Raw genomic sequence first — 21750 nt, 5'->3', positions numbered from 1 at the left:
GTCTCTTCCTCAGTGGTCAGGAGCATTCACACCAGTGTCTCTTCCTCAGTGGTCAGGAGCAGTCACTCATATCAGTGTCTCTTTCTCAGTGGTCAGGAGCAGTCACTCACACCGGTGTCTCTTTCTCAGTGGTCAGGAGCAGTCACTCACACCGGTGTCTCTTTCTCAGTGGTCAGGAGCAGTCACTCACACCAGTGTCTCTCTCTCAGTGGTCAGGAGCAGTCACTCACACCAGTGTCTCTTTCTCAGTGGTCGGGAGCAGTCACTCACACCAGTGTCTCTTTCTCAGTGGTCAGGAGCAGTCACTCACACCAGTGTCTTTTTCTCAGTGGCCAGGGGCAGTCACTAACACCAGTGTCTCCTTCTCAATGGTCAGGAGCAGTCACTCACACCAGTGTCTCTTTCTCAGTGGTCAGGAGCAGTCACTCATATCAGTGTCTCTTTCTCAGTGGTCAGGGGCAGTCACTCACACCGGTGTCTCTTTCTCAGTGGTCAGGAGCAGTCACTCACACCGTTGTCTCTTTCTCAGTGGTCAGGAGCAGTCACTCACACCAGTATCTCTTTCTCAGTGGTCAGGAGCAGTCACTCACACCAGTGTCTCTTACTCAGTGGTCAGGAGCACTCACACAAGTGTCTCTTTCTCAGTGGCCTGGGGCACTCACCAGTGTCTCTTTCTCAGTGGTCAGGAGTAGTCACTCACACCAGTGTCTCTTTCTCAGTGGTCAGGAGCAGTCACTCACACCAGTGTCTCTTTCTCAGTGGTCAGGAGCAGTCACTCACACCAGTGTCTCTTTCTCAGTGGCCAGGGGCAGTCACTCACACCAGTGTCTCTTTCTCAGTGGTCAGGAGCAGTCACTCACACCAGTGTCTCTTACTCAGTGGTCAGCACTCACACCAGTGTCTCTTCCTCAGTGGTCAGGAGCAGTCACTCATAACAGTGTCTCTTTCTCAGTGGTCAGGAGCAGTCACTCACACCAGTGTCTCTTTCTCAGTGGGCAGGAGCAGTCACTCACACCAGTGTCTCATTCTCAGTGGCCAGGAGCAGTCACTCACACCAGTGTCTCTTTCTCAGTGGTCAGGAGCAGTCACTCACACCAGTGTCTCTTTCTCAGTGGTCAGGAGCAGTCACTCACACCAGTGTCTCTTTCTCAGTGGTCAGGAGCAGTCACTCACACCAGTGTCTCTTTCTCAGTGATCGGGAGCAGTCACTCACACCAGTGTCTCTTTCTCAGTGGTCAGGAGCAGTCACTCACACCAGTGTCTCTTTCTCAGTGGTCAGGAGCAGTCACTCACACCAGTGTCTTTTTCTCAGTGGCCAGGGGCAGTCACTAACACCAGTGTCTCCTTCTCAGTGGCCAGGGGCAGTCACTCACACCAGTGTCTCTTTCTCAGTGGTCAGGAGCAGTCACTCACATCAGTGTCTCTTTCTCAGTGGTCAGGAGCAGTCACTCACACCAGTGTCTCTTTCTCAGTGGTCAGGAGCAGTCACTCACACCAGTGTCTCTTTCTCAGTGGTCAGGAGCAGTCACTCACACCAGTGTCTCTTTCTCAGTGGTCAGGAGCAGTCACTCACACCAGTGTCTCTTTCTCAGTGGTCAGGAGCAGTCACTCACACCAGTGTCTCTTTCTCAGTGGTCAGGAGCAGTCACTCACACCAGTGTCTCTTTCTCAGTGGTCAGGAGCAGTCACTCACACCAGTGTCTCTTTCTCAGTGGTCAGGAGCAGTCACTCACACCAGTGTCTCTTTCTCAGTGGTCAGGAGCAGTCACTCACACCAGTGTCTCTTTCTCAGTGGTCAGGAGCAGTCACTCACACCAGTGTCTCTTTCTCAGTGGTCAGGAGCAGTCACTCACACCAGTGTCTCTTTCTCAGTGGTCAGGAGCAGTCACTCACACCAGTGTCTCTTTCTCAGTGGTCAGGAGCAGTCACTCACACCAGTGTCTCTTTCTCAGTGGTCGGGAGCAGTCACTCACACCAGTGTCTCTTTCTCAGTGGTCAGGGAGCAGTCACTCACACCAGTGTCTCTTTCTCAGTGGTCAGGAGCAGTCACTCACACCAGTGTCTCTTTCTCAGTGGTCTCTTTCTCAGGGGCAGTCACTAACACCAGTGTCTCCTTCTCAGTGGCCAGGGGCAGTCACTCACACCAGTGTCTCTTTCTCAGTGGTCAGGAGCAGTCACTCACATCAGTGTCTCTTTCTCAGTGGCCAGGGGCAGTCACTCACACCAGTGTCTTTCTCAGTGGTCAGGAGCAGTCACTCACACCAGTGTCTCTTTCTCAGAGGTCAGGAGCAGTCACTCACACCAGTGTCTCTTTCTCAGAGGTCAGGAGCAGTCACTCACACCAGTGTCTCTTTCTCAGTGGTCAGGAGCAGTCACTAACACCAGTGTCTTTCTCAGTGGTCAGGAGCAGTCACTCACACCAGTGTCTCTTTCTCAGTGGTCAGGAGCAGTCACTCACACCAGTGTCTCTTTCTCAGTGGTCAGGAGCAGTCACTCACACCAGTGTCTCTTTCTCAGTGGTCAGGAGCAGTCACTCACACCAGTGTCTCTTTCTCAGTGGTCAGGAGCAGTCACTCATATCAGTGTCTCTTTCTCAGTGGTCAGGGGCAGTCACTCACACCGGTGTCTCTTTCTCAGTGGTCAGGAGCAGTCACTCACACCAGTGTCTCTTTCTCAGTGGTCAGGAGCAGTCACTCATATCAGTGTCTCTTTCTCAGTGGTCAGGAGCAGTCACTCACACCAGTGTCTCTTTCTCGGTGGTCAGGAGCAGTCACTCACACCAGTGTCTCTTACTCAGTGGTCAGGAGCACTCACACCAGTGTCTCTTTCTCAGTGGTCAGGAGCAGTCACTCACACCAGTGTCTCTTTCTCAGTGGTCAGGAGCAGTCACTCACACCAGTGTCTCTTTCTCAGTGGTCTGCAGCAGTCACACCTGTGTCTCTTTCTCAGTGGTCTGTAGCAGTCACTCACACGAGTGTCTCTTTCTCAGTGGTCTGCAGCAGTCACACCTGTGTCTCTTTCTCAGTGGTCTGTAGCAGTCACTCACACCAGTGTCTCTTTCTCAGTGGTCAGGAGCAGTCACTCATATCAGTGTTTCTTTCTCAGTAGTAAGGAGCAGTCACACCAGTGTCTCTTTCTCAGTGGTCAGGAGCACTCACAACAGTGTCTCTTTCTCAGTGGTCAGGAGCAGTCACTCACACCAGTGTCTCTTTCTCAGTGGTCAGGAGCAGTCACTAACACCAGTGTCTCTTTCTCAGTGGTCAGGAGCAGTCACTCACACCAGTGTCTCTTTCTCAGTGGTCAGGAGCAGTCACTCACACCAGTGTCTCTTTCTCAGTGGTCAGGAGCAGTCACTCACACCAGTGTCTCTTTCTCAGTGGTCAGGAGCAGTCACTCACACCAGTGTCTCTTTCTCAGTGGTCAGGAGCAGTCACTCACACCAGTGTCTCTTTCTCAGTGGTCAGGAGCAGTCACTCACACCAGTGTCTCTTTCTCAGTGGTCAGGAGCAGTCACTCACACCAGTGTCTCCTTCTCAGTGTGGTCAGGGGAGCAGTCACTCACACCAGTGTCTTTCTCAGTGGTCTGCAGCAGTCACTCACACCAGTGTCTTTCTCAGTGGTCTGCAGCAGTCACACCTGTGTCTCTTTCTCAGTGGTCTGTAGCAGTCACTCACACGAGTGTCTCTTTCTCAGTGGTCTGCAGCAGTCACTCACACCAGTGTCTCTTACTCAGTGGTCAGGAGCACTCACACCAGTGTCTCTTTCTCAGTGGCCTGGGGCACTCACACCAGTGTCTCTTTCTCAGTGGTCAGGAGCAGTCACTCACACCAGTGTCTCTTTCTCAGTGGTCAGGAGCAGTCACTCACACCAGTGTCTCTTTCTCAGTGGCCAGGGGCAGTCACTAACACCAGTGTCTCCTTCTCAGTTGCCAGGGGAAGTCACTCAAACCAGTGTCTCTTTCTCAGTGGTCAGGAGCAGTCACTCACACCAGTGTCTCTTTCTCAGTGGTCAGGAGCAGTCACTCACACCAGTGTCTCTTTCTCAGTGGTCAGGAGCAGTCACTCACACCAGTGTCTCTTTCTCAGTGGTCAGGAGCAGTCACTCACACCAGTGTCTCTTTCTCAGTGGTCAGGAGCAGTCACTCACACCAGTGTCTCTTTCTCAGTGGCCAGGGGCAGTCACTCACACCAGTGTCTCTTCCTCAGTGGTCAGGAGCACTCACACCAGTGTCTCTTCCTCAGTGGTCAGGAGCAGTCACTCATATCAGTGTCTCTTTCTCAGTGGTCAGGAGCAGTCACTCACACCGGTGTCTCTTTCTCAGTGGTCAGGAGCAGTCACTCACACCAGTGTCTCTTTCTCAGTGGTCAGGAGCAGTCACTCACACCAGTGTCTCTTTCTCAGTGGTCAGGAGCAGTCACTCACACCAGTGTCTCTTTCTCAGTGGTCAGGAGCAGTCACTCACACCAGTGTCTCTTTCTCAGTGGTCAGGAGCAGTCACTCACACCAGTGTCTCTTTCTCAGTGGCCAGGGGCAGTCACTCACACCAGTGTCTCTTTCTCAGTGGTCAGGAGCAGTCACTCACACCAGTGTCTCTTTCTCAGTGGTCAGGAGCAGTCACTCACACCAGTGTCTCTTTCTCAGTGGCCAGGGGCAGTCACTCACACCAGTGTCTCTTTCTCAGTGGTCAGGAGCAGTCACTCACACCAGTGTCTCTTTCTCAGTGGTCAGGAGCAGTCACTCACACCAGTGTCTCTTTCTCAGTGGGCAGGGGCAGTCACTCACACCAGTGTCTCTTACTCAGTGGTCAGGAGCAGTCACTCACACCAGTGTCTCTTTCTCAGTGGTCAGGAGCAGTCACTCACACCAGTGTCTCTTTCTCAGTGGTCAGGAGCAGTCACTCACACCAGTGTCTCTTTCTCAGTGGTCAGGAGCAGTCACTCACACCAGTGTCTCTTTCTCAGTGGTCAGGAGCAGTCACTCACACCAGTGTCTCTTTCTCAGTGGTCAGGAGCAGTCACTCACACCAGTGTCTCTTTCTCAGTGGTCAGGAGCAGTCACTAACACCAGTGTCTTTCTCAGTGGTCAGGAGCAGTCACTCACACCAGTGTCTCTTTCTCAGTGGTCAGGGCAGTCACTCACACCAGTGTCTCTTTCTCAGTGGCCAGGGGCAGTCACTAACACCAGTGTCTCCTTCTCAGTTGCCAGGGGTCACTCACACCAGTGTCTCTTTCTCAGTGGTCAGGAGCAGTCACTCACACCAGTGTCTCTTTCTCAGTGGTCAGGAGCAGTCACTCACACCAGTGTCTCTTTCTCAGTGGTCAGGAGCAGTCACTCACACCAGTGTCTCTTTCTCAGTGGTCAGGAGCAGTCACTCACACCAGTGTCTCTTTCTCAGTGGTCAGGAGCAGTCACTTACACCAGTGTCTCTTTCTCAGTGGTCAGGAGCAGTCACTCACACCAGTGTCTCTTTCTCAGTGGCCAGGGGCAGTCACTCACACCAGTGTCTCTTCCTCAGTGGTCAGGAGCACTCACACCAGTGTCTCTTCCTCAGTGGTCAGGAGCAGTCACTCATATCAGTGTCTCTTTCTCAGTGGTCAGGAGCAGTCACTCACACCGGTGTCTCTTTCTCAGTGGTCAGGAGCAGTCACTCACACCGGTGTCTCTTTCTCAGTGGTCAGGAGCAGTCACTCACACCAGTGTCTCTTTCTCAGTGGTCAGGAGCAGTCACTCACACCAGTGTCTCTTTCTCAGTGGTCGGGAGCAGTCACTCACACCAGTGTCTCTTTCTCAGTGGCCAGGGGCAGTCACTCACACCAGTGTCTCTTTCTCAGTGGTCAGGAGCAGTCACTCACACCAGTGTCTCTTTCTCAGTGGTCAGGAGCAGTCACTCACACCAGTGTCTCTTTCTCAGTGGTCAGGAGCAGTCACTCACACCAGTGTCTCTTTCTCAGTGGTCAGGAGCAGTCACTCACACGAGTATCTCTTTCTCAGTGGTCAGGAGCAGTCACTCAAACCAGTGTCTCTTACTCAGTGGTCAGGAGCACTCACACCAGTGTCTCTTTCTCAGTGGTCTCTTTCTCAGTGGTCAGGAGCAGTCACTCACACCAGTGTCTCTTTCTCAGTGGTCAGGAGCAGTCACTCACACCAGTGTCTCTTTCTCAGTGGTCAGGAGCAGTCACTCACACCAGTGTCTCTTTCTCAGTGGTCAGGAGCAGTCACTCACACCAGTGTCTCTTTCTCAGTGGCCAGGGGCAGTCACTAACACCAGTGTCTGCTTCTCAGTGGCCAGGGGCACTCACACCAGTGTCTCTTTCTCAGTGGTCAGGAGCAGTCACTCACACCAGTGTCTCTTTCTCAGTGGCCAGGGGCAGTCACTCACACCAGTGTCTCTTTCTCAGTGGTCAGGAGCAGTCACTCACACCAGTGTCTCTTACTCAGTGGTCAGGAGCACTCACACCAGTGTCTCTTCCTCAGTGGTCAGGAGCAGTCACTCATATCAGTGTCTCTTTCTCAGTGGTCAGGGGCAGTCACTTACACCGGTGTCTCTTTCTCAGTGGTCAGGGGTAGTCACTCACACCAGTGTCTCTTTCTCAGTGGTCAGGAGCAGTCACTCACACCAGTGTCTCTTTCTCAGTGGTCAGGAGCAGTCACTCGCACCAGTGTCTCTTTCTCAGTGGCCAGGGGCAGTCACTCACACCAGTGTCTCTTTCTCAGTGGTCAGGAGCAGTCACTCACACCAGTGTCTCTTTCTCAGTGGTCAGGAGCAGTCACTCACACCAGTGTCTCTTTCTCAGTGGTCAGGGGCAGTCACTCACACCGGTGTCTCTTTCTCAGTGGTCAGGAGCAGTCACTCACACCGGTGTCTCTTTCTCAGTGGTCAGGAGCATTCACTCAAACCAGTATCTCTTTCTCAGTGGTCAGGAGCAGTCACTCACACCAGTGTCTCTTTATCAGTGGTCAGGAGCAGTCACTCACACCAGTGTCTCTTTCTCAGTGGCCAGGGGCAGTCACTCACACCAGTGTCTCTTTCTCGGTGGTCAGGAGCAGTCACTCACACCAGTGTCTCTTTCTCAGTGGTCAGGAGCAGTCACTCACACCAGTGACTCTTTCTCGGTGGTCAGGAGCAGTCACTCACACCAGTGTCTCTTACTCAGTGGTCAGGAGCACTCACACCAGTGTCTCTTTCTCAGTGGTCAGGAGCAGTCACTCATATCAGTGTCTCTTTCTCAGTGGTCAGGAGCAGTCACTCATATCAGTGTCTCTTTCTCAGTGGCCAGGGGCAGTCACTAACACCATTGTCTGCTTCTCAGTGGCCAGGGGCACTCACACCAGTGTCTCTTTCTCAGTGGTCAGGAGCAGTCACTCACACCAGTGTCTCTTTCTCAGTGGCCAGGGGCAGTCACTCACACCAGTGTCTCTTTCTCAGTGGTCAGGAGCAGTCACTCACACCAGTGTCTCTTTCTCGGTGGTCAGGAGCAGTCACTCACACCAGTGTCTCTTACTCAGTGGTCAGGAGCAGTCACTCACACCAGTGTCTCTTACTCAGTGGTCAGGAGCAGTCACTCACACCAGTGTCTCTTTCTCGGTGGTCAGGAGCAGTCACTCACACCAGTGTCTCTTACTCAGTGGTCAGGAGCAGTCACTCACACCAGTGTCTCTTTCTCGGTGGTCAGGAGCAGTCACTCACACCAGTGTCTCTTACTCAGTGGTCAGGAGCACTCACACCAGTGTCTCTTTCTCAGTGGTCAGGAGCAGTCACTCATATCAGTGTCTCTTTCTCAGTGGTCAGGAGCAGTCACTCATATCAGTGTCTCTTTCTCAGTGGTCAGGGGCAGTCACTCACACCGGTGTTTCTTTCTCACTGGTCAGGAGCAGTCACTCACACCAGTGTTTCTTTCTCAGTGGTCAGGAGCAGTCACTCACACCAGTGTTTCTTTCTCAGTGGTCAGGAGCAGTCACTCACACCAGTGTTTCTTTCTCACTGGTCAGGAGCAGTCACTCACACCAGTGTTTCTTTCTCAGTGGTCAGGAGCACTCACACCAGTGTCTCTTTCTCAGTGGTCAGGAGCAGTCACTCACACCAGTGTTTCTTTCTCAGTGGTCAGGAGCACTCACACCAGTGTCTCTTTCTCAGTGGTCAGGAGCAGTCACTCACACCAGTGTTTCTTTCTCACTGGTCAGGAGCAGTCACTCACACCAGTGTTTCTTTCTCAGTGGTCAGGAGCACTCACACCAGTGTCTCTTTCTCAGTGGTCAGGAGCAGTCACTCACTCCAGTGTCTTTACCTCAGTGGTCAGGAGCAGTCACTCACACCAGTGTCTTTACCTCAGTGGTCAGGAGCAGTCACTCATATCAGTGCTTCACTCTGCGTCACTGGATCCTCACAGATAACTAATTACTTCAGTAACATACAAATTCTCTGGACACCAGATATACTGCAAGTGACTTAGTGACCCTTAACATCAAGTTTGGTGCAGACTGAGTATTTGTTACAGTGTTCTTTGTTTGTTACAGTTACGTCGCAATATATACACGAAATACTCTCTCTTTGTGCCTCAGTTAAGGTTACATACACTGAGGTATATATCCCTCGGTGTATATATACTGAGAGGCCACAAACTAGACGCGGAAATTAAGTTGAGACACTTGTATCATGGCAGAAGGTAAGCAACACTACATCTCGTACATTTATATTTTCTTAATATCTTTTGTAGTTGATGCTTATAAATACTGTGGCCCCACACCGCGTATATACGCAGAGTTGTATATCCATCTGTGGATATACGCAGAGCTGTATATCCATCTGTGGATATACGCAGAGCTGTATATCCATATATGGATATACGTAGAGTTGTATATGCTGGAGTGTACCTGGAGAGGTAAACTCCAGGATATACAACTGCGTATATCCACAGATGGATATACAACTGCGTATATACGCGGTGTGGGGCCACAGTATTTAAATCCATCTGGTGATATATACTAGAATTTACATTAATAGTTTTTCTTGATATTAGTGCACAGATGATTTGAGCCATGTACATGACACGTGCACCTGGTGAGAGGATCAGACATGTGCACCTGGTGAGAGGATCAGACATGTGCACCTGGTGAGAGGATCAGACATGTGCACCTGGTAACAGGATGAGACACGTGCACCTGGTGATAGGATCAGACATGTGCACCTGGTGAGAGGATCAGACATGTGCACCTGGTGAGAGGATCAGACATGTGCACCTGGTAACAGGATGAGACACGTGCACCTGGTGAGAGGATCAGACATGTGCACCTGGTGAGAGGATCAGACATGTGCACCTGGTGAGAGGATCAGACACGTGCACCTGGTGAGAGGATCAGACATGTGCACCTGGTGAGAGGATCAGACATGTGCACCTGGTGAGAGGATCAGACACGTGCACCTGGTGAGAGGATCAGACATGTGCACCTGGTGAGAGGATCAGACACGTGCACCTGGTGAGAGGATCAGACACGTGCACCTGGTGCGAGGATCAGACATGTGCACCTGGTGAGAGGATCAGACACGTGCCCCTGGTGAGAGGATCAGACACGTGCACCTGGTGAGAGGATCAGACATGTGCACCTGGTGAGAGGATCAGACACGTGCACCTGGTGAGAGGATCAGACATGTGCACCTGGTGAGAGGATCAGACATGTGCACCTGGTGAGAGGATCAGACACGTGCACCTGGTGAGAGGATCAGACATGTGCACCTGGTGAGAGGATCAGACATGTGCACCTGGTGAGAGGATCAGACACGTGCACCTGGTGAGAGGATCAGACATGTGCACCTGGTGAGAGGATCAGACATGTGCACCTGGTGAGAGGATCAGACACGTGCACCTGGTGAGAGGATCAGACACGTGCACCTGGTGAGAGGATCAGACATGTGCACCTGGTGAGAGGATCAGACACGTGCACCTGGTGAGAGGATCAGACACGTGCACCTGGTGAGAGGATCAGACATGTGCACCTGGTGAGAGGATCAGACATGTGCACCTGGTGAGAGGATCAGACACGTGCACCTGGTGAGAGGATCAGACACGTGCACCTGGTGAGAGGATCAGACATGTGCACCTGGTGAGAGGATCAGACACGTGCACCTGGTGAGAGGATCAGACACGTGCACCTGGTGAGAGGATCAGACATGTGCACCTGGTGAGAGGATCAGACACGTGCACCTGGTGAGAGGATCAGACACGTGCACCTGGTGAGAGGATCAGACATGTGCACCTGGTGAGAGGATCAGACACGTGCACCTGGTGAGAGGATCAGACACGTGCACCTGGTGAGAGGATCAGACATGTGCACCTGGTGAGAGGATCAGACACGTGCACCTGGTGAGAGGATCAGACACGTGCACCTGGTGAGAGGATCAGACACGTGCACCTGGTGAGAGGATCAGACATGTGCACCTGGTGAGAGGATCAGACACGTGCACCTGGTGAGAGGATCAGACACGTGCACCTGGTGAGAGGATCAGACATGTGCACCTGGTGAGAGGATCAGACATGTGCACCTGGTGAGAGGATCAGACATGTGCACCTGGTGAGAGGATCAGACACGTGCACCTGGTGAGAGGATCAGACATGTGCACCTGGTGAGAGGATCAGACATGTGCACCTGGTGAGAGGATCAGACATGTGCACCTGGTAACAGGATGAGACACGTGCACCTGGTGAGAGGATCAGACATGTGCACCTGGTGAGAGGATCAGACATGTGCACCTGGTGAGAGGATCAGACATGTGCACCTGGTGAGAGGATCAGACATGTGCACCTGGTAACAGGATGAGACACGTGCACCTGGTGAGAGGATCAGACATGTGCACCTGGTGAGAGGATCAGACATGTGCACCTGGTGAGAGGATCAGACATGTGCACCTGGTGAGAGGATCAGACATGTGCACCTGGTAACAGGATCAGACACGTGCACCTGGTGAGAGGATCAGACACGTGCACCTGGTGAGAGGATCAGACATGTGCACCTGGTGAGAGGATCAGACATGTGCACCTGGTGAGAGGATCAGACATGTGCACCTGGTAACAGGATGAGACACGTGCACCTGGTGAGAGGATCAGACATGTGCACCTGGTAACAGGATGAGACACGTGCACCTGGTGAGAGGATCAGACATGTGCACCTGGTAACAGGATGAGACACGTGCACCTGGTGAGAGGATCAGACATGTGCACCTGGTAACAGGATGAGAATGTGCACCTGGTGAGAGGATCAGACATGTGCACCTGGTAACAGGATGAGACACGTGCACCTGGTGAGAGGATCAGACATGTGCACCTGGTAACAGGATGAGACACGTGCACCTGGTGAGAGGATCAGACATGTGCACCTGGTAACAGGATGAGACACGTGCACCTGGTGAGAGGATCAGACATGTGCACCTGGTAACAGGATGAGACACGTGCACCTGGTGAGAGGATCAGACATGTGCACCTGGTAACAGGATGAGACACGTGCACCTGGTGAGAGGATCAGACATGTGCACCTGGTAACAGGATGAGACAGTGCACCTGGTGAGAGGATCAGACATGTGCACCTGGTAACAGGATGAGACACGTGCACCTGGTGAGAGGATCAGACATGTGCACCTGGTAACAGGATGAGACACGTGCACCTGGTGAGAGGATCAGACATGTGCACCTGGTAACAGGATGAGACACGTGCACCTGGTGAGAGGATCAGACATGTGCACCTGGTAACAGGATGAGACACGTGCACCTGGTGAGAGGATCAGACATGTGCACCTGGTAACAGGATGAGAAGTGCACCTGGTGAGAGGATCAGACATGTGCACCTGGTAACAGGATGAGACACGTGCACCTGGTGAGAGGATCAGACATGTGCACCTGGTAACAGGATGAGACACGTGCACCTGGTGAGAGGATCAGACATGTGCACCTGGTAACAGGATGAGACACGTGCACCTGGTGAGAGGATCAGACATGTGCACCTGGTAACAGGATGAGACGTGCACCTGGTGAGAGGATCAGACATGTGCACCTGGTAACAGGATGAGACACGTGCACCTGGTGAGAGGATCAGACATGTGCACCTGGTAACAGGATGAGAGACGTGCACCTGGTGAGAGGATCAGACATGTGCACCTGGTAACAGGATGAGACACGTGCACCTGGTGAGAGGATCAGACATGTGCACCTGGTAACAGGATGAGACGTGCACCTGGTGAGAGGATTAGACTTGTGCACCAGGTGAGAGGATCAGACATGTGCACCTGGTAACAGGATGAGACATGTGCACCTGTTGAGAGGATGAGACATGTGCACCTGTTGAGAGGATGAGACATGTGCACCTGGTGAGAGGATCAGGCATGTGCACCTGGTGAGAGGATCAGGCACGTGCACCTGGTGAGAGGATCAGACACGTGCACCTGGTGAGAGGATCAGGCACGTGCATCTGGTGAGAGGATCAGACATGTGCACCTGGTGAGAGGATCAGACATGTGCACCTGGTGAGAGGATCAGACACGTGCACCTGGTGAGAGGATCAGACATGTGCACCTGGTGAGAGGACCAGACATGTGCATCTGGTAACAGGACCAGACATGTGCATCTGGTAACAGGACCAGACATGTGCATCTGGTAACAGGACCAGACATGTGTATCTGGTAACAGGATCAGATCTGTGCATCTGGTAACAGGATCAGACATGTGCATCTGGTAACAGGACCAGACATGTGCATCTAGTAACAGGACCAGACATGTGCCCATGGTAACAGGATGAGACATGTGCACCTGGTAACAGGTTCAGACATGTGCACCTGGTAACAGGATGAGACATGTGCACCTGGTAACAGGATGAGACATGTGCACCTGGTAACAGGATGAGACATGTGCACCTGGTAACAGGATGAGACATGTGCACCTGGTAACAGGATGAGACATGTGCACCTGGTAACAGGATGAGACATGTGCACCTGGTAATGGGATGAGACATGTGCACCTGGTAACAGGATGAGACATGTGCACCTGGTAACAGGATGAGACATGTGCACCTGGTAACAGGATGAGACATGTGCACCTGGTAACAGGATGAGACATGTGCACCTGGTAATGGGATGAGACATGTGCACCTGGTAATGGGATGAGACATGTGCACCTGGTAATGGGATGAGACATGTGCACCTGGTAACAGGATGAGACATGTGCACCTGGTAACAGGATGAGACATGTGCACCTGGTAATGGGATGAGACATGTGCACCTGGTAACAGGATGAGACATGTGCACCTGGTAACAGGATGAGACATGTGCACCTGGTGACAGGATGAGACGTGCACCTGGTGACAGGATGAGACATGTACCCTGGGTAACAGGATGAGACATGTGCACCTGGTAACAGGATGAGACATGCACCTGGTAACAGGATGAGACATGTGCACCTGGTAACAGGATGAGACATGTGCACCTGGTAACAGGATGAGACATGTGCACCTGGTAAAAGGATATATGTCATGGGAGTTCATCAGGAGACATTTGGAGTAAGAAACACACACGATGGATGTCTTGGAGACGTATAATAAAAGAGTGTTGAGGAGAAGCCAGGCCTGCCTGGCGAGTCTACTAGGCCTGGCGAGTCTGGTAGGCCTGGTGAGTCTGCTAGGCCTGGCGAGTCTACTAGGCCTGGCGAGTCTGCTAGGCCTGGTGAGTCTTAGGCCTAGTGTGGAAGTGAGGGGGAGGCCTGAAGGTGATGGCTTACATGTGAGGTTCTGGTGATGTCACAGTTAGCATGGGACCCTTACTATAAGTAGCTGGGATTATCTAAGTGTACTACCCAAGTGCACAGTAACACTACTGACAGCTCGGCGATGCTAACATATGGCTTCCATGACTAACTTATACACAGGATAGACTGTAGGCAATAAATAATAAATACCGACAAGTTGGTTTAGAAAGACACGTAAGCAAACACTATGACATATTTATTAGAAAACGTTTCGGTCCTGGGACCTTGATCACTTCTAACATACAGAGGTAGAAAGACATTATATATATAGGCGGAGAGTGAGGTGTGACGCACGTGACCTGAGGAATGTCATAAGAACATAAGAATGGAGGAACACTGTAGAAGGCCTACTGGCCCATGTGAGGCAGGTCCTTGTCAAAACAACCTCTACCTATGATGAGGATGGGTAGACGATGAAATCATGTGACTCCTGTGTTGTTGGGTTGGTGGTGCTTAAGTATCATGTATGCCAATGTTTTTGAAATTTTGTAGTTTCCAGTGTTGCATTCTATAGTGTCGGTGACGGCGATTAGTGGTGATGTTGCCACGAATACTCTCCGGGCACTTGCTATGAGTAACATCAACGTTTCCACCATAAACACATCATATATCAAAGACCTCAATACGAAACGGAGCCCCTCACCTCTAACTTCTACAGCAGGCATCTACACTATCCCCTGTGGGTTCTGTCCCAAGAAATATGTAGGCGAGACAGGCAGAGATCTTGCAGTCCGCCTGAATGAGCATCGAAATGCCTCTAACAGAGACGATGTAAGGTATGTCTGTGTCCTCCACAGAGACTCCACGGGGCATTTGACGAACTGGAATGAGGCACAACTCGTTCTCACCGAACCAGACCTCAGACGCCGACGGTGCCTAGAAGCCTCACTAATCACAGTCACCGGCACTATAGAACGCAACACTGGAAACTACAAAATTTCAAAAACATTGGCATACATGATACTGAAGCACCACCAACCCAACAACACAGGAGTCACATGATTTGATCGTCTACCCGTCCTCATCATAGGTAGAGGTTGTTCTGACAAGGACCTGCCTCGCACGGGCCAGTAGGCCTTCTACAGTGTTCCTCCATTCTTACGTTCTTATGTTCTTATGACATTCCTCAGGTCACGTGCGTCACACCTCACTCTCTGCCTATATATGCACCTGGTAACAGGTTCAGACATGTGCACCTGGTAACAGGATGAGACATGTGCACATGGTAACAGGATGAGACAAGTGCACCTGGTAACAGGTTCCGACATGTGCCCCGGGTAACAGGATGAGACATGTGCACCTGGTAACAGGATGAGACATATGCCCTGGGTAACAGGATGAGACATGCACCTGGTGACAGGATGAGACATGTGCACCTGGTGACGTGTACTTTCAGTGGTGACGTGTACTTAGCTCTGTGAAGACCTGTTTGTGTGCTCTCTGTGAATCTGTACCAGGATGCCCTCTCTTGAGCAACTTTACCAGCAGCTGAGAGAAGAGCTCAGAGTTGCTAAGATGGAGATACGGCGATTAACGGAGGAGAACAAGAGGATTCGTAGTAATCCTTCTGTTGTGAGTCCCCAGGTTAAGAGGGGAGCTTGGTCAGTGGTCGGGCAACATGGTACCAAGCTGAAGATCAAGAAAACGGTTGGAGAGGCAGAAACAACGAGAAACCAGAAGACTACCGTGGAAACTTCCAACACTTTCTCGGTGCTACCTGACGAATGTGAGTGTTCTACTGGGAATGCCACAACGAGCACCAATGAAACATTGGCAGACGTGAGTAAGACATCCCTAGAAACCCCAACGAAGACCATCGAGAACGTCTTGACGAATTCTACAAGTGGTGTAATACTACCTGGCGAATGTGAGTCGACTACTCGGAGCATCACGACGGACGACGCCAAGGAAGGTAAAAACATTGTTATTGTTGGGGATAGCCAGATTAGGTACATGGATAGGGCATTCTGTTTGAAGGATAGGAGTAGGAGACAGAGAGTGTGTTTTCCTGGGGCTGGGATGAAGGATATTGTTAGTAATCTGGATGACATCATGAGAGGTAATGGGAGCAATCCTATTATCTGTCTCAGTGCTGGAGGCAACGATGTTGGCAGACGTAGGAGTGAGGACCTGATTAGCAGGTATAGGTCAGCAATAGACATAATTAGGAGGAAGGGTGGGAAACCTGTCATATGTGGCATTTTGCCTAGGAGAGGAGTTGGAAATGAATGGTTGTCCAGAGCAATTGGTGTCAATTGCTGGCTGGACAAATACTGTAAGGATAATGCGGTAACATTCATTGACAACTGGGACCTCTTCTATGGCAGAAATGACATGTATGCCAGGGATGGGGTTCACTTATCTAGGTGTGGGGTGGGAGCACTGGCAAACGCAGTGGAGGGAGCTGTTAGGTCTTTAAACTAGGAATAGTTAGTGGTATGGGTTTTGGCGGGAAAACTGTGAAGTCGCAGGGTAGTAACATGAGTACTAGGAGAACTAGTAATAGGCAAAATAAGGTGGATATTGGAAAGCCAGTGGCACTAATTGACAAGGACAGTAATAGGTTTAGTGGAATAACAGAAAGGAGCAGGAATGGTAAAGAGAAAGGAGGGTCCTTAAGTATATATTACACAAATAGTCGCAGTGCTAGGAATAAGATGGACGAGTTGAGACTAGTTGCTAGTGCAGGTAACATAGATGTATTTGCCATTACTGAGACGTGGTTCAATTCAAAAAGTCGGGACATGCCTGCAGAATGTCACATTCAGGGTTTTAAATTGTTCCAAGTAGATAGAAGTATCGGGAAGGGGGGTGGGGTGGCATTGTATGTCCGAGATCGCTTGAACTGTTGCATAAAAACGGGTATTAAGTCTGAAGTAACACATACAGAGTCTGTTTGGATAGAATTTTCAGAGGGGCATGAAAAATTAATTTTAGGTGTGATATACCGTCCTCCAAATTTAGATAGGGACCAGGGGAGACTACTATGGGAGGAAATTGTTAGGGCCACAAGACACGATAATGTAGTAATTCTAGGAGACTTTAACTTTAGTCATATTGATTGGAATTTCTTGACTGGGAATTTAGAATCATACGATTTCTTAGAAGTAGTTCAGGATTGTTTTTTGAAGCAGTTTGTGACAGAACCTACAAGGGGTAATAACCTGCTTGACTTAGTTCTGGCAAACAATGAATCCCTTGTTAATAATTTAGAAGTTTCAGAGGAACTGGGTGCTAGCGACCACAAATCAATTACATTTAGAATTGAATGGAAGTATGATAGTAGGGATAACTCAGTAACAGTCCCAGATTTTCGCTTAGCAGATTACGATGGGCTTAGAGAACACTTATCATCTGTTGACTGGGGTAACGAAGAGAGCTATCAATATGACAGTTTTCTGAACACAATACATGCTGCTCAAAGAACGTTTATCCCTTATAAGGAAATTAGATCAAATAGAAATGACCCAAAATGGATGAATAATAGGCTGAAATATCTACTAGGGCATAAGAAAGGAATTTATAGGCGTATCAAAAGAGGCGAGGGTCAGCTTATGAATCAGTATATTGACATTAAGAGGGACATTAAAAAGGGGATAAGAAAAGCTAAAAGGGACTATGAAATTAAAGTTGCTAGGGATTCTAAAACTAACCCAAAAAGTTTTTTCCAGGTCTATAGAACAAAAGTCAGAGATAAGATAGGTCCCCTTAAAAATAGCTATGGGCATCTTACTGACAAAGAGAATGAAATGTGCTCGATTTTAAATAATTATTTTCTCTCGGTTTTTACACAGGAAGATACTAATAATATTCCGGTAATTGATTTTTATAGCGGATCAGAAGAAGATAAATTATGTAACATCACAGTCACTAGTGAAATGGTTGTGAAGCAGATAGACCGACTGAAGCAAAATAAGTCACCGGGTCCTGATGAGGTTTTTTCAAGGGTTCTTAAGGAATGCAAAATGGAAGTCTGTGAACCATTAACTAATATTTTTAATTTATCTCTTCAAACAGGTGTAGTGTCTGTTATGTGGAAGATGGCTAATGTAATTCCTATTTTTAAAACAGGGGACAAGTCGTTACCGTCAAATTACCGCCCAATAAGCCTGACCTCAATTGTAGGCAAATTACTAGAGTCAATTATAGCTGAGATTATAAGAAGCCATCTCGATAAGCATAGCTTGATTAAGGATACTCAGCATGGATTCACAAGAGGCCGGTCTTGTCTAACTAATTTATTAACTTTCTTCAGTAAAGCTTTTGAGGCTGTTGACCACGATAAAGAATTTGATATTGTTTACTTAGATTTTAGTAAAGCATTTGATAGAGTTCCGCACCAAAGACTGTTGAAGAAAGTAGCAGCTCATGGCATTGGGGGAAGGGTGCTCTCGTGGATCGAATCATGGCTCACAGACAGGAAGCAGAGAGTGTCCATAAATGGGGTTAAATCCGAGTGGGGATCAGTAACTAGTGGCGTTCCACAGGGATCAGTCTTGGGCCCGTTGTTGTTTATAATATATATCAATGATCTTGATGAAGGAATTACTAGTGATATGAGCAAATTCGCCGATGACACGAAGATAGGTAGGATAATTGATTCAAACGTAGATGTTAGGGAACTTCAGGAGGATTTAGACAAACTCTACTCTTGGTCAGAAAAGTGGCAGATGCAGTTCAATGTAGATAAATGCAAGGTTCTGAAGCTCGGGAGTGTCCATAACCCTAGCACTTATAAGTTAAATAATGTAGAACTTAGCCATACAGATTGCGAAAAGGACTTGGGGGTTATGGTAAGCAGCAACCTTAAACCAAGACAGCAATGCCTAAGCGTACGTAATAAGGCAAATAGATTACTGGGATTTATATCAAGAAGTGTAAGCAACAGAAGTCCAGAGGTCATACTGCAGCTTTATACATCATTAGTAAGGCCTCACCTAGATTATGCAGCTCAATTCTGGTCTCCATATTACAGAATGGACATAAATTCGTTAGAAAACATTCAGCGTAGGATGACTAAATTAATACATAGCATTAGAAATCTTCCTTATGAAGAAAGATTGAAGACTCTTAAGTTACATTCACTTGTTAGACGAAGAATGAGGGGAGACCTGATCGAAGTGTATAAGTGGAAGATAGGTATAAATAAAGGGGATATTAACAAGGTCTTGAGGATATCTCTCCAAGAGAGAACCCGCAGTAATGGATTTAAATTAGATAAGTTTAGATTTAGAAAGGACATAGGAAAGTATTGGTTTGGAAATAGGGTAGTAGATGAGTGGAACAGTCTACCTAGTTGGGTTATTGAGGCTAGGACTTTGGGTAGTTTCAAATTTAGGTTGGATAAATACATGAGTGGGAAGGGTTGGATTTGAGTGGGACTTGCACATCAGAGCTTATTTCTTGGGTAGCATTGAAAATTGGGTAGGTCAAATGTTTGTTAGTGGGATGAATTGTAAAGGACCTGCCTAGTATGGGCCAACAGGCCTGCTGCAGTGTTCCTCCTTTCTTATGTTCTTATGTTCTTATATATAGTCTTTCTACCTCTGTATGTTAAAAGTGATCAAGGCCCCAGGACCGAAACGTTTTCTAATACATATGTCATAGTGTTTGCTTACATGTCTTTCTAAACAATATCAATGTACACAACAATTGAGCAAAAGCAACTATTCATAATAATTGACTAATGCATTGCAAATTATGATATATCACAATGCACAGTAATTGAATGTACAGTTTAACAAAAGGATTAAGATGGAGACAGAAAGAGAAGGAGATTGAGAAAAAGAAAAGGAGATTGCTTAATCTGTATTCATGTAATCTATTGATTCTGAGGATGTATATTTACAAAGAAGAAAGTGTTTAATAGAAAAGGCAGACTTGGTGCACACAAATCTTTTACTGTTAAGGTGAATTTGGTGTGTGTGTGTGTGTGTGTGTGTGAATTTTGATCTGAGCTGCCTCCTGGGGTGATCTCTGCTAAAATACTATTTGTTACACTCCTCCATTTTAGGTGTCTCAAGTTGAAATCTCCGAGTCGCAAGATGGGGTAGGAGTTGGAAGATTTTACAGACAGTGGTCAAAAGCTGCTCCTGGAATTGATGGGAAGTTGCATCTAGTGGCTTATATACAACCACAATGACAAGATTTTGGTTTTAAATTTTTACCGCCAAAACTTCAACTACATCATTTGAGATGTTTAGTAGTTCTAAGCAAATGAGCGACTATAATAATAATAATAATAATAATAATAATAATAATAATATTAACACCTTCATTTACTACAAGTACATGTACATGGTATACAGGCCTAGCTGACATCAATGACATACTACTATATTATAGAAAGCCCCTTGTTATGCTCAGCATTTCGGCCAAATTAGGTCAGTGTCCCAGGATGCAATCCACAACAGTTGACTAACACCCAGGTACCCATTTTACTGATGGGGAACATAGGCAACAGGTGGAAAGAAACACGCCCAATGTTTCTACTCTGGCTGGGAATCGAACCAAGTCCCTCGCGATGTGAAGTGAGAGCATTAGCCACCAGGCCACCAGAGCCCAGGCCAACCCAGGGCAACCCCTTCTTGTTGTCTGTTTAGTCTGTTGTATCTGAATAGGTTACAACCTATTCAGATACATTTCATTGTCAAAGTGATCCTTTATGTGGGCTTCTGTGAAAGCTGGTAACATTGCATTTGACTCAGTGAGCAGTCCATTAATGTAAGGAATTTTGTTGTTTGTTGACGGCTTTAGAATCTGTATGTTTGCAAAGTCAAATGTCATTATATTGATGGAATTTGTGGGGGTTTTATTTGCTGGTTCTAATATCTGTTGTTCTGGAATGGAGGCCAATGACTGCGCCTCTGCTCCAGAAGTGTTTTCAGTTGGTGTAAGATTATTGTCATTTCTTGCCAGTTTTTTACTTCCTGGCACTATAAAACCACTTTCTCTGGAGAGGTTTTAGCTCCCCTGTTTTGTTTCCCATAGTCTGGCTGGTCGGTGTCTTGTCCCCTTTGGATAGTATACCTGACAGTATGTGTTGTTGCAGTTTCTTTCGTGGAGTGACGAGTGACACATTTCAAGGTGAAATAATTTACAGGAATGGGAGGTGCACCCTTCTGTTGTCATGTGGGTGCGACATTTTTTGGGATGGTCAAAGGTGCATGTACCACCTGTTTTACCAGATATACCGTGCCTACAGATACCAAATCTAAGTCGAGAACAACATCCAGTATTGAGCCCTGACTTAGACGAGATAGGTCCTACACAGATGACAGCAAGGAAATGAGTGAGCTACTCAAGTCCCAGTATCAGTCGGTTTTAGCGAGTCACTAACCAGACTGAGAGTCGAAGACCTAAATGAATTTTTTATGAGCAAGACAGAATCTGGAAGATTCAAACCTTTCCTGTATTATCCTGACACCAAATGATTTCGAGAAGGCGATAAATGACATGCCCATGCACTCTGCCTGATACCCAAACAAATGAAACTCCTTGTTCATCAGGTGGCCCGGTGGTCTGGTGGCTAAAACTCCCGCTTCACACACGGAGGGCCCGGGTTCGATTCCCGGCGGGTGGAAATTCTGACACGTTTCCTTACACCTATTGTCCTGTTCACCTAGCAGCAAATAGGTACCTGGGTGTTAGTCGACTGGTGTGGGTCGCATCCTGGGGGACAAGATTAAGGACCCCAATGGAAATAAGTTAGACAGTCCTCGATGACGCACTGACTTTCTTGGGTTATCCTGGGTGGCTAACCCTCCGGGGTTAAAAATCCGAACGAAATCTTATCTTATCTTATCTAACTGCAGACAACTCCTATCATGTGCTTATAACAACCTATGAAGTGGGAGCATGAACACAGCTGCTAAGAACTAAAAACATAGCCCCACTCCACAAAGTGGGCAGTAAAGCAATAGCAGAGAACTACAGACTGATAGCACTAACATCCCATATCATGAAAATC

General features: G+C 48.5%; 1 protein-coding gene across 8 annotated transcripts in view; it reads left to right on the top strand.

The window, feature by feature from the left end:
• Positions 1-518: 518 nt before the first annotated feature.
• The window catches only part of LOC128696241 (peroxisomal sarcosine oxidase), a 184629-nt gene continuing 163397 nt past the window's right edge, over positions 519-21750 (top strand). For 3 of the 8 annotated variants that reach the window (XR_011392938.1, XR_011392937.1, XM_070092561.1), the window contains exon 1: positions 8265-8663. Coding sequence is in view for 6 of the 8 variants with exons in the window: in XM_070092561.1 (XP_069948662.1) it covers positions 8654-8663 (10 nt within the window). In the remaining 2 variants the exon portion in view is untranslated. Of the gene's footprint in view, positions 572-7576; positions 7669-8261; positions 8664-21750 lie in introns of those variants that run through there. The other 5 variants (XM_070092558.1, XM_070092557.1, XM_070092559.1 and 2 more) reach the window with 5 other exon arrangements.

The sequence above is a fragment of the Cherax quadricarinatus genome, chromosome 39 (genome assembly GCF_038502225.1).
Source record: "Cherax quadricarinatus isolate ZL_2023a chromosome 39, ASM3850222v1, whole genome shotgun sequence".
Lineage (NCBI taxonomy): Eukaryota > Metazoa > Arthropoda > Malacostraca > Decapoda > Parastacidae > Cherax > Cherax quadricarinatus.
This window is presented reverse-complemented; position numbering and strand designations above follow the sequence as displayed.